Raw genomic sequence first — 13,565 nt, forward strand, 5'->3', positions numbered from 1 at the left:
TCTGTAAAACAAAACAAACAAACCAACAAAAACACGACAGTACAAGCCATAGCAGGGGGAAAAAAAAGAAAAAAGAAAGTGAAATGCCACCAGGGCCTCCTGAAATGAAGACATCACCAAAACAATGTAAACACACAACTGGGTCATCCTAAGGATGACTTCGTCTCAAATGATTATTACTCTTATTAACAATTATCAAAGATTATTCACAATTATTGTAATAATGATAGCTACCATTTACTGAGCACTTACTGAGTGCCATGCCTTGGGCTAAGCACTTTATATACACTATTGCCTTTCAGTCTCACCTCCACCCTGTGAGGTGAATGGCATTATCAAAGGGTTAAGCAACTTGCCCAGAAGTCTCAACAAAAAGATCATTCATTTGAGCTCCTGTAGCTATTTCTCCAACTCAGCTATCTATGGTCAACAGTGAACAGTCAAAACCTCACCAAGGATAAGACGACTGACTCGCACCCTTTCTCTCTTTGGTTCTGATTCTCTTTGAAGGAATCCCAGCATTCTGTGGACCTAAGACTGTAACAGGCCATCCTCGGGGAAACAACTGCAGCAGCTCCAGATTCCCCTGCAGGTCCTCTGTCTTAGAACCAGGTACTCTGCTGGACAATGCACACACTAGTCACCATGATCTTCACAACACCTCTATGAAGTAGGAATTATCAGCCCTAATTTCTAAGGCCACAAAGGCTCTGGGACATTGTTAACTTGCCCAAAATCACTAGAAGGATAGAGCCACTGATTTTGAACCCAGGCCTCTCCAACTTCAAGGAACACACTACAGAAAGGTGTATGGTTTCTGTCTAAATCCTGAATTTGGGGAGAGCTTCTGCAAGTTTTTTTCTCATCAGCTTGGCATTTCACTACCTAGAAGAGGTTCCCTTTTTGCAAACTCTAAGATTATACTCAGAGATTTGTGACATGATAATATTTAGAAGCTGTTAAGAGAGGCACTGAAGAATTTCAATCTAACACTTCTCCTTCCACTTCCCCACCTTTTAAGCAAGTTCTCTCTTTATAAGTAAACACTTTCCCTAAACAGCAAGTCTCCATTCAGATTTCCAGTTTTTCTTAAAACATATCAAGTATGAGTCCACAACTTATTCTCTCTCACATGCAGCACAAAGTCTCTCTCTGTCGTCCTGCTCACATTCGAATCATTTTCAAATAAGTCAATTCATTCATTTATTCCACATGTATAACCACTTCCTCTGCATCACACCCTGTGCTGGCCTATCACACTTGTCTGCATTTCTCAAGAGGGCAAGGTCTATGTCTGTACGCCCCATTGCACCCTATCCATCCCCCACCCCTACCACCAGGCCTGGCATAAAAATGCTCCAAAAAGTTTGTTGAATGAATGAATGGCAGCTCAGTCAACACTCTAGTGTAAAAACCACAGCAGTCATCCACCCACCCGCCCTCAAAAGGTGGCAGGAACAGAGCAGGTGCGTTTGCTGATTACAAGCTAGATACTCTAACAGTTCATCCCCCGGGTATCAAAATGAAAGAGGCAAAAGTGTGTCGGAAATACTGTGACGCACACTTCCAGCCCAGCGTGGAGGAAGCCTAAGCGCCCGGCAAAGGTCAACTGGGTTGCCAGGAAACCTGCCCTTGTGCGGGAGCCCGGGAGGCCCAACGAGACCCGAAGCCTCAGGATGAGATTTGAGAATTGCCAACAAAGCAGAGGAGATCTGAGCGGCTGCAAAATTAATCCTGACTGTCACTCTAGCCTGGTCCAGGGGTGAGCACGCAAGTGAGATCAGGGTCCGAATATCTACCCTTCTTCCTCCGCTGGGCTCCTGGTCCCCTGCCCCTATCCCACCACGCTCATGGCCTTCTGAGCAGCGTCAGTCCTCACACACGTGCCTGAGGCCGAGAAGCCCTACTCGCAGAGGGTCAGCTGGGCGCCGAGACCCGACCTCTGAGCCTGGAGAGGAGAGGGAGCCGTCAGGCCTGGCCAGGGCTGGAGCAGACACTGACGGTCACCCCTCCCGTGATGCAGAGGTCAAGGCCAGGAACCATGGCAACGGGCGGCCAAGGCAGCCGCCTCTGGGGGAAGGGAACTGCCTGCCCGGACCGCGTGTTCACCTGAGCCGCAGCCCGCACTCGTCCGTCCGGCCCCCGCCCTCCGCTAGTTCGCGGGCCACACCGATGTCGCCGCTCCCAGCGGCCCGCGGGGCCTGGCTCGGGACCCCGCCCACCGGCCGCCAGCTCTCTCGGAACACAGTGATTGGCTGAACTCCAGTCAAACGACCGGAACAAGCTAGGCGTCTGCAAGGAAGCCCCGCTGCGCTGAGATGTCCACAGCGCCCCCTGGTGGTCAGGAGGTTTCCCTGTGACGTCACCACGTGATTTTTATTTTTTTTCTTCACGTGGAGAAAGTAAAAGGTCATCCATTCATTTATTCAACGAATGTTTACCAGGTGTCTTCTAAGACCTAGGTCTGGCACACACACAAAAAAGACATGATCCCTGACCTCAAGAAACTCTTCAGCGAATGTAGTCTAGTGTTTAAGAACTCTTCAGATCAGGGTTAGCTTGCTAGCTGTGACCTTGGGAACGGTATTAATCTGTCTAAGCCTCCTTTCCCTCTTATGTGTAAAGATAATAAAGATAGTAAAGATAACACCTATTACACAAGACGTTATGAGGGTTAGATGAGATAATGTACATAAAGTGCTATACCAGGCACATAGCAAGCAGGGAAATAAATACGTAGTATTACTGTTAGTCTACGAATAATAGAAATATAGTAACACCTACGTTTTACTTGACCCCTCAGGTACAAGTATTCACTCCCTCCTCTCTGTCCCGACTGCTCCCTGTACAGATGTCTATTTTATCACGTATAGGAAACACACACACACACACACAACCAAATCTCAAGCTCCATAATGCTCCAGCCTAGCCCTACCTTTCCACCCTCATTCCACTAGTCTCAACCAGGCATCTTTAGTAACACATGCTGAACCCCTCCTGTTCTTCCATACAGATGAAATTGTTTCACACCTCTGTGCCTTTATGTATGCCTTTTCATCTACCTTTCTTTACTAATGTGTATCTCTAGCTAATTTTTCAAGCTTTAGGAACACTGCCGTAGAAGCCTCCTGGACTGCATTATTAGGTTAGCTACCCTTCTATGATCTCAAATTGCTCAATGCTAAGCTTTGGCAGTGGAGATGGAGAGAAAAGAACGGTGTAAAGAAATATGTAGGAAATCGCTATTACCAGAACTTGTTCACTAATTGAATAGAGAGGAGAAAAGAACGGAATTACCTAGAATAACCAGCATTCGGTCAGCTAATCAACATATACTAGGGAATCAGGGATACAAAAAATGACTGGGACCATCCCTGCCCTGTTCTCTGACTTATGGGGAAGCAGACTGGTCTACAAAACATCAACAGAGTGTCAGAAATGTGGAGACAGAAGTATGCACAAGTGGCACAGAGGAAAAACCCCAGGAAGAATCAGGGAAGGCTCCCCAGAGAAACCTATCCTTGAGCTGAGACTTGAGTGATGGCTCGCAGTTCCATCAGGCAGAATTGAGTGGGGCTCAAGATTTAGGAAGCAGATAGATGTGGGTTCCAATCCTGACTCTGCTGCCTGCTAATCTCAGAAAAGCTATTTATGTTTTTAAGAAGACAATAATAGTACCCAACCCCTAGGGTTGCTCTGAGTACTAAATTACCCAATGTATATAAAGTTTTTGACACAGTACTTAACATCTCTTAAGTGCTCAGTAAATGGTGACTGGTATGTTCAGTATACTCCAAATTTATTTATCCTTCTGTAACATCCTATGTCAACATATGGCATTACTCATTCACTAAGCTAAAAACCTGAGTGACATATTTAAGACCTCTTCATTTTTGCATTATTCCCAAGGTCCAGCTTATATATAGCACCTATGCCTCCTGAATGTCTTTCAAATTCATCATCATCATCTTACTCAGACCACCTTAGCAATGGTCTCCCTCAGTGGTCTCTCTGCCTTCCATTGCCCCTTCCAGTGCATTTCCACTCTTTTAACCAAAGGGTCTCTCAAAAACTTAAATAGAATTTAAATGAAATCTCCAGCTTAACCACCCCCCCGGGTCCCTTTCAGGCACATCTCCTCCCCATCCTCTTTATTCTCTGCTCTTCCCGTTATTCCCCACACACATACCCTTCCATGCCTTTGTCTACGCTGGTCCTTTTGCCTGAAATGCATGTCCTCCCTTCTCTTTCTTGATTGCAAAACTCTAATTCATCCTGCAAGACCCAGTTCAAAAGACCCCCTCTTACACAAAGCTTTCCTAGACTCCCTGCCTGCTAGAGGCTCAGTCTCTTCAGCCTCTCTGGGAGAACAGGCCTCCCTTTGTACTGTACCTTTCTGTTTAAGTGAATGGCTTTGGCCAGACTTGGAGCAACTCAAGCACAGGGCCTGGATCTAATCCTTCGCTTATCCAGCACGACTCCCCAGACCACAATTCCCAAAGGAGACAACTACCCCCAACACCCCCATGGGGGGAGATTTTAGACTTCATGTGTAGTAGGATGCCCACACAGCAGCAAATGCTGACCTGTGCCTGTGTCCCCCCCACGTACCTCATGGTTCCAGGAAAGCTGACCCAGTTTCTGGGAAAAGACATAGACCCATAAAGTATAATGTAGAGGGTTAAACTCAGACTCAGCCACTTCTCAGCTTCATGACTTGGGGTAGGTTGTTTAGCCTCTCCAAGCCTGTTTTCTCATCTGTAAAATGGTGGTGATAACAATACCTGCTTTATAGGATTGCTCTGAGTATTGTCTAATTCAAAACTCACCCATGTCCCAATATTAGAGATGAGAAACTGAATCTCAGAGAGGTCAAGTGACCCAGCCAAAGCCTCACTTGGTCAGTCAAGGGCAGAGAGTTTATTCAGTAAGTCTTGGACAAGGGTCCAGGAATCTGTTTGATATTGGCCCAAAGCTGATTCACTTTCGGAAATTCAGATCACATGTGGGCCGTCTCTACCTTCCAGTGGTCTCATGTGAGTGTGTATGACCTGTTGCTTTTCAGGTGGTCTCCCAAACAAGCCTGCAAAATATCTTCATGCCTCTCTCTCCTGTTCAAAACCATTCCATGGCTCCCACAGCCCTCAGGACCCAGGCCTACTCTCCTCAAATTGCCCAGCATGATCAAATCTCTGCACGCCCAATGCTTCTTTCTCCTCCAAGCCTTTGCTCTGCTGTTGTCAGATCTTGGAACATTCCTCCCAGTCCCAGTCCTCCAGTGGTTAATACATTTTTCCAGGACTCACCCCTATATTTTAACTGCTTGTTCACCTGTTTTTCCCATGACTGTAATCTCCCCATAAGGTTGAAACTATACTTGTTCAGGCCAACTCCCTGGTGTTGGGCGCCAACAGTGATTCTTGATAAATGTTTGCTGAATAAATGGTAAGAATTGGCTAGTCCAGTGTGATCCAGAAGAGTAGTCAACCCCCTGGAAGGCTTTTCCTCCTGCCTCAGGGTGACACATCAACCCCATGGACTGCTTAAGGACTGCAAAGGTTGCTTTCTGGTGGGCACTGCCACTAAAACCTTTCTGGGCTCAGACGGCTAAAAAGTTCATGGTTTGGTATTAGACAATCCTGGGTCCACCACTCTTAGCCCTGTGACTTTGGACAGATCACTTAACCTCTCCTGAGCTTCTGCTTTCTCATCTGTTGTAAGGATGAGCCACGTGCATGTAATGTACTCACCCTTTGCCTGACCCACAGTAAGCAGCCAGTAAATATCAGTCGTCACCACTAGGTTTGGGTTGCCATTTAGCTTCCCAGGAAAGTTCTGTTCTCTGCCCCCACCAAAGTGCCCACCCATAGGAGGCATCAGAAAATATGGTAACACTAAATTGAACAGAGTTTTCCTGCTGCTGATTAGGAATGACTGGAACTGAGGGACCATTGGGCCCTCAATATTTGTCCATATCTAAGAAGAACCACACTCCCCATTACTGAGCATATGCTGTGTGCCAGGCATTGGGCTCTGGGCTCCCCTCTCTGGAGGAACCCTGGAGTACTGGGACGCTGAAAGGCAAACGAATGGAGAGTTGGAAGCCCTCCCCTCTTCAACCCACAGGGACCCCTCCAGGAGGGCTCAGGTCCTTCTGTAGTCACGGGCGGTCTGAATCTTTCCCCTAGCTGGCCCACGCAATACTCACTCTCCCCAAATCAAGAGCTTGGGATCTCCACCTCTCCTCCCTCCACCCCATCCCCCATGCACAGGGCAGAGGTGACTTCTTCTGGAGAAAGTAGCTGGCTTAAGTGCAGTTCTGCCGTTTTATTTTTCCTGGGATACTCAAGGGGAATGTGGGAACAGCCACAGGTGTGGTGAGGGGAAGCCCCCATCTCCCCTCCCCAGCAGCTGGGAAAAGGGAGAGGCCCAGGTGCCCTGGTCCTGGGTTGGTCCAGCCACTGTGGTCCCTGGGCCCGGTGGGCTGAGGGCTGAAGGTGGAGCCCCTGGGAGGGTGGGGCGGGCTCCTAGGCGGGGTTCGGGATTCTTCATAAAAAGCCACAAAGCTGATCCCCACGAAGCCCAGCCCCGCGGGGTGGGGGGGACGCAGAGCCCAGATGGGGGACCCGGCCCGGCCTGGCCCGAGGGGGGAAGTAATGGCAGAGATGGTGCCCATGGGGAGGTGGGGATGAAGCGTCGGACCAGGAGGGAGGGGGGTCCAGGTGGGAGCGCAGGATGGAGAGGCACGGCCCCCAGCCCAGCCCGGGCGTCTTTGCGTGGGGTCAGGACGGTAAAAAACCCACGAGAGTGTGACGGGCAGGAGGGGCCAGGGCGTGCGGTGCCGGCGGGGCGGGCGCACGGGGCGGCCCGTGTTCACAGTGACCTCGACGCTGGGTGTACAGTACGGATAGAAAACCACGGCCCGGGCCCGGGATGGGCGGGCCGGGCGGGTCACAGCCTGGTCTGGGCCTCGGGAATGTAGATCTCGATGCTGTCGGCGCTCTCGGTGGCCGAGCTGTGGCGGAAGGAGGCGGCGCGCTTGGCCGCCAGGAGCCGCTTGCGGGCCTCCTGGCGCTGCCGGTCCACCGAGTCCAGGGAGCGCTCCTTCACCGGCACGCCCCGGCCCCGCGAGGGCTTCTTTGGTATCGGCGGAGGGACCTTCTTCTCCTCCTGCCGCGAGAAAGCACGGCGGATTAGTTTGGGGGTAGGACCCACCCGACTTCCCAACTCACGCCTGCGCGACCCGGGGGGATTAACCTCCTGCGGCTGTGCCACTGAAAGCTGAAGCCGCAGCGTGTAGCCGCCTGAAGCCCCAGGTGTACTTGTCCTGACAAGGTTAAATCCCACATTTTTTTCATTTAAAAAATGAGAGTTTCGAGCACCCCCTGGCGGCGCCGTTGTGGCAACTGGCATTAGAGCGCTCGCTCACTGTAGGTGGGGAGGAACCCAGGCAAGGCAACCGCGGTTCACGTACCAAGCTTCCGGGCCCCATCACAGACAAGGTCTATTGAGATGAGGGCTGAGGGGACCCTCAAAGTCCCTTCTGTGCCTAGGTCCGAGCTGAGGGCACTCAGCCCTTCAGGAAAGTCTAGTTCTGCTCCCTTAAAATTACAGCTGGTCCAAGGTGGCCGCTGCCACCTCTGGGTTCTGGCAGCTTAGCCTGTGATGAGCACGGGGGCCAAGCAGACAGCCGTGACCAAGAATGTGGTCATTTTGAAAGATGGTCACCATCACCTGTCCAGGGCTGCCTTTGCTGCCCATGGATCTCCTCCTGTCTCCCACTCCCGACACACATGCCCCTCTGGGGAGGGGCATTGTCCAGGACTCTTGGCTTGAAGGAGCCTCCCCGCACCTTAGGCTCCAGGAGTTTCCAGCTGTTGGCCTTGAGTTGCTGTAGCTCCAGGAACTTGAGGGTCACATCCTCGATAGAGAGCTGCAGGAGGTCCCAGAAACCCGCCAGGTCCTGGAAGGTGGGCACGGGGAACGCAGTGGGGTCCTGCAGAGGAAGGAGACAGAGAAGAGGCAGACAGTCAGGGAGGTCTGAGCCCCAGCCAGGAACAGAGAAAGCCCCACCCACCCTCATTGTCAGGAAGCTCAAACTGGGAGAATGGGGTGGGGACTAGCAAACAGGGAAACAAGAAAGCTCAGGCTTCTCCCTCTTGGACACAAACACCTGGTCTCATCTCCAGGCATATATGCACACACTGGGTCACCCAACAGGTACACACACCTGATAGCCTCTACGCCCATGGGCACTCACCATGCTTTGCTGACACAGCCGGAAGAACTGCTGAACCTTCTGGGACAGGAGAAGTTGTGTACTGCCCACAGCACTGCGGATCTTCTCCAGGACTGGGGAGCAGAAGGAGATTCAAGGAGGGGAATGATGCCTTTCCTTCCCCAGCCTCCAGAAAGTCTGCCCTGAATCACTCTGACCCTTCCATTATCTGGCACTCTACCCATATCTCCTTCTGCCCCCTTCCCCATTTCATCCCCAGGTTCCTAACAAGCAGTTCCTATCCCACTTTACCAAGAAGGCTATCCTCAGAGACTGATGTTTCTTCCCTTATACAACCCACGAGGTCTGACAATTAAGTTTGCGAACTTGTTGCAATGATGTTGCTAACCTTTTTTGATACCGAAGGGATTATTCATTATGAATTTGTACCAACTGGACACATAGTTAATCCAGTTTACTATTTGGAAGTGCTGAAAAGGCTGCATGAAATAGTTAGACGACCTGAACTTTTAACCAACAATTCATGGCTCTTGCATCACGACAATGCAACAGCTCACACAGCACTGTCTGTGAGGGAGTTTTTAGCCAGTAAACAAATAACTGTATTGGAACATCCTCCCTATTCACCTGATCTGGCCCCCAATGACTTCCTTCTTTACCCAAAGATAAAGGAAATATTGAAAGGAACAAAATTTTGATGAAATTCAGGACATCAAGGGTAACATGACAACAGCTCTGATGGCCATTCCAGAGAAAGAGTTCCAAAACTGCTTTGAAGGGTGGACTAGGCACTGGCGTCGGTGCATAGCTTCCCAAGGAGAGTATTTCAAAGGCGACCGTAGTGATTACTCTTCAGCAATGAGGTAGGTAGCACTTTTTCTAGGATGAGTTCGTGAACTTCATTGTCAGACCTGGTACATTTCTTGAATGCTTATCCCCCTGTGTCCTTCCCTCCCATGTCAGAGAACAGATGGACGCCAGCCCCAGCCTAGCCCTGTAGCTTTAGCCAAGCACTGGCTCCATGACACCTACTGGCTGAACTTGGTCACTCACCAGTGTGCTGCTCCTTGGCACATTAAGAATTACTAAACAATTTCACGTACACGACTTCTGTCTTCCTAGTCTCTACCTCGTCGACTTGGGCATTTTGGGGTAAGACTGTGTCCCCCCTCAGATTGAACTTGCAGGAAAGGACCATATCTCCCTGGCTTCATTTCCTCCCTCTCTGCCTTGGAATTCTGGTCCCACCACCTGGATCAGACCCAGATCCCCACATCAGCCCAGATGGGAAGAGTTGCCACCAAGGTCTGGTGCTAGGGAACCAAACTGTGAGGAGGGCACTCTCATGTTCAACCAAAAAGCTCCCGTTTTGCTAGTGCCCCTCCCACCCCAGCCACAATCCCTCCACACCCAGTCCCCTCACTCACTCTCCTCCGGCAGCTCATAATCCTCCGCCTCGCGCTCCATCTGCTGGCACCAGTGCTCCAGCTTCTCCACCTCCGCCCTCAGCATCTTGATGAACCACTCACCATCCCGTGGGCAGGGGGATGTGCGGCCTGAGTCGGGGAGGCTACGTGAGCCACGCTCCATCCAGGAGTCACGGCGACCGGCCACGGGGCCGGGGGTGGGGGCAGGGGCAGGGCCTGGCGACCCATCGGTGGCCGGCGGCTCGTACGGCAGTGGGTAGCCCTCACGGTAGGCCCACTGGCCCTGCGTGTGGACTGTGCGGAAGACTGAGTAGGTGGGGGCCCGGGGCCCGGGCTGAGGCTCAGAGGCGTGCCTCTGGAAGGAGCGTCCAAACTGTAGGGCCTTGTCTTCTGTGGCCACTGTGGCCAGGCCGGCCAGGCCCTCCAGCTCCAGGTCTGCCTGCACACCGGCGGTCACACTGTTGGAGCGCTTGAACCTAGCCCGCCTGGTGAGAGAGGTGGCTGTCATCTCTGCCCTTGTGGAGTTTCAGCCCAGCCCTTACCCTCCACTCCAGGCCAAAAGGAAAAGGGAGAAAGGAAGCCTACAAAGTGATGGACATTAATCCAGTGCCTTTAAATAGACCAGTCTTTGCAACAGGTGGGCCCATAATACACCTACCTGTTGTACTGCCTCTGAACAAGGTGATACTTAAAGTATTTAACAACCTGTGCTCCACTGGCATACACCAATCAGAACAGACACAGCCCAAGTGTGAGAGCATCACCCCAGAGTAGCTGGACTGTGGGGGAACCAGAGGGGCCAGGGAGGGGCCAGGGTGGTGGCTCTTTACCAATAAATACGGAAGTATTTCAGCATTTTAATATGTCCTCAGCCCTGGAGAGAGATGAATAAATTAAGGCCCAGAGAGGCGCATGGGAGCCCAGCACAAAGCAGCAGAGCCAGGATTTGGACCCAGGGCTGCTGCTAGCTCCACTGCCCAAGCACTTCCCAAGGAACCAGCTGCTAGAACATCAGGAAGAACTGCCGTGGAGCAGCTGGGGGGAAGGGAGGTGGCTGCAGCTGGGAGGACTTTGTCACTAGGGACTCTCACAGCTCAGCCCAGAGTCTGGCCAGACAGTAAGCCGGTGCCAGTGGAGTTGAATTAAGTTGTTGGCAGGAATGACATAAGGCCTGGCAATTTCTTGTCTTTGAGTTAATAATATGCAAATCATATGCAAAACAGAAAGTCAATTGGCCTTGTTCTTTTTACCCCTGGGGTTCAGAGTGGGGGCTCTTTTTTATGAAGAAGTCAGTGGCTCCCTGGGTGCATGAGGCTGGGATCAGACAACACTTGAGGTGGGAGTCAGGAGATTTGGGGGTAGGAGAAGAGGTGAACAGAAGTTTGAGGTCTGGAAATTCAAGGACCATAAAAGAAAGGTTCATGTGTCCTAAGCAATCTCTACCTTCATGTGGTCAGGAGAGAGGGAGTTGGGGGGCCAGCTCTAGGGGCCCCTCCAGCTTCCCAAAAGGTTCCCCAACCCCCACAACTTAAGCTTTCCTCTTGCTGCCCAGGCCTTCTCTCCCTGCCTGCTTGCCTGCTTGCTTCCCTCCAGCTGGCGGGCTGCCTGCTGGGAGCCTGTTGCCATAGAAACCAGGCCCAGAAGGATGCTGCAGGACCCAGGGAAGAGAGATGCACTCATGTGCAGTCTCCAGTGAGCCCTATGTCCCAACCCCCACCCAAAGAGAAAGCAAGCGAGAACATACTGCATTGCCTCCCACATGGTCTTTACCTTGGTGTCTGCCCGTGCTGCCCTAGTCAATATTTGCATCACCCTTTGCCCTGACTATTGGATCAGCCTCCTTTCAGATACCTCTGTCACCACTCAGCACAGCACAGAAGAGCACTGGATTAGGAGTCAGACCTGAGTTCTAATGCTGGCCTTGTTGCTATGTGCCTTTGGGAAGTCACTCACCCTCCATCTAGGCCATCTAATATATATAGAGAGAATATATATACATACACACACATACTGTATATATAAAATGATAGGGATGGACTATTAATTGTCAAGGTACTTCCTCTCTCTAAAATTACACCTTGCATATTTTCAGACCTGGGACCTAACATTCCCTCACCAATCCACCCAGGACTGGAGTAAGTCTTCCTAAAGCTGACCTCTGCTCAACTCATTACCCTGCTCAAAACCCTTCCATAGTTCCCCACTGCCAACCAAATACAGTTCAAGCTTCCTATGCTAGCATTTACCTGATGCTAGCATATACTCTGGATGCTGTCTTCCTCTCCAACCTCTGCCTTACATTCTCCTTGTTCCCCAAGTAGATTATACTGGCTCTGACTGACTCTAAGGCTTTGCCCATGCCATTCACCTGCCTGAAATGGCCTTCCCCCTCCTCACTCCCTGTCCATGCTCTGCTGAAGTCCCCTCTTCCTCTGTGAATCTCCGGACTGTCCCCAAGACCACCCTCAGTAGCATACCTCCCTCAGCAGTCTTCTTGCATTTGGAGGAAGCCCCACTGTTTGGTTCAATTATCTGTTTCTGATGAGTCTTGTGTGTCTAACTGAACTGTTAGTATGTACTTGGGATCCTTTTGCATATTTTCGTGACTTTGAGCTCCTTTCATTAGCCTTTGGCTGCTTCAGAGCTCCAACAATTGCAAATCCCACAGGCAAAGGTGAGGCTTGCCCCAGCAAATGCAGTATTGAAGACCTGCCTTCCCTGCTGACTTTCCTGTTGCCCCCTGGACACTGTCCTTCAGCACCACTGGGTTTGCCGTCTTTCACCTGTCCTCTGAGGGGTCCTCAGAGGACCACACTTTGTCTTGATGGAACAGTCCACACAGCCTGGAACAGAAGCATAAGTGCCCCAAGCTTTATGGATCTCAAGTCAGTACCTCAAGAAGCCCTCTCACTGGGTCTATTTCAAGGAAGACCAAAAAAGTTGAGGAGGCTATGGGATTACTGGACGCACAAGATTGACCGTCACTCCCAGCCAGGGGCCAGAGATTTGCGCAGTGCAAGCAGGAATCAGTCATCCCTCTGCAAGTGGCATTTACAAGAAGCAGTGTGGGACAAGATCACCCAAGAAAAGAGCAATGAAACAAATACCCAAAACCCCAGGGAACACAGACATTTCAGGGGTAGGTGAAGACACTGTAGCCCCCAAGGTGTCTAAGCCAGAGAGGACAAGGAAGAAAACCAGCACAGAGTCACCTAGAGGCAGACTGGGGACAGATGGGTCTCATGAAGGGATGAGCAGTCAACATGGAAAATGCAACCGGTTATGAATGAAAGGTGTCCATTGATTTGGCACTATGGGAGCCACTGGTGAGCAGGGCAAGAGTCGGTTTGAGGGGGCAAGAGGGGGCAGATGCAGATGGCAGGGGTTGTCAGGTGGTGGAGACAACTAAGCAAGACAATTCCTTCAAAGAGCTTGTTTAGAAGATAGGAGAAGACAGTGTACCTTTAAGGGAGGGATATTTTGGTTATTTGTCCATTATATCTCAACAAAACTGGGGGGAAAAGGAAGGGATATTTGTTTAGGGTGGTTCTCACATGCCATATCCTGAGGGGAGAGAACCGATGGGGCAGGCAGGATAGCTTGTGCATATGTTACCTTCCAAGGCAAAAGAGACTTTGCAGACATGATTATGTGAAGGATCTTGAGATGAGGAAAAGAGCCTGGATGGTCCAAGTTGTTCAATGTGATAACGAGAATCCCTATAAGTGAAAGGGGGAAGCAGGAGAGTCAGAGTCAAAGAAAAAGATGGGACGACGGGATCACGGTTGGAGTGATGCCATTGTGAGGACTCGCTCGGCCATTGCTGGCTTTGAAGACAGAAGTGGGCCACAAGGCAAGGAATATGGAAAGCCTCTAAAAACGGGAAAAGGTGACAAAAT

General features: G+C 50.9%; 1 protein-coding gene across 5 annotated transcripts in view; it reads right to left on the bottom strand.

Moving 5' to 3' along the window:
• DLGAP3 (DLG associated protein 3) overlaps positions 1-13,565 on the bottom strand; it is a 65,714-nt gene that overhangs the window by 1,866 nt on the left and 50,283 nt on the right. For all 5 annotated transcript variants that reach the window (XM_074334365.1, XM_074334364.1, XM_074334362.1 and 2 more), the window contains 4 exons: positions 9,667-10,151; positions 8,261-8,352; positions 7,853-7,996; positions 4,612-7,170 (listed from right to left, as the gene is read on the bottom strand). In XM_074334365.1, the coding sequence (XP_074190466.1) occupies positions 6,952-7,170; positions 7,853-7,996; positions 8,261-8,352; positions 9,667-10,151 (940 nt within the window). In that variant the 3' untranslated portion in view covers positions 4,612-6,951. The remainder of the gene's footprint in view (positions 1-4,611; positions 7,171-7,852; positions 7,997-8,260; positions 8,353-9,666; positions 10,152-13,565) is intronic.

This window comes from Rhinolophus sinicus, linkage group LG06 (assembly GCF_036562045.2).
Source record: "Rhinolophus sinicus isolate RSC01 linkage group LG06, ASM3656204v1, whole genome shotgun sequence".
Classification (NCBI taxonomy): domain Eukaryota; kingdom Metazoa; phylum Chordata; class Mammalia; order Chiroptera; family Rhinolophidae; genus Rhinolophus; species Rhinolophus sinicus.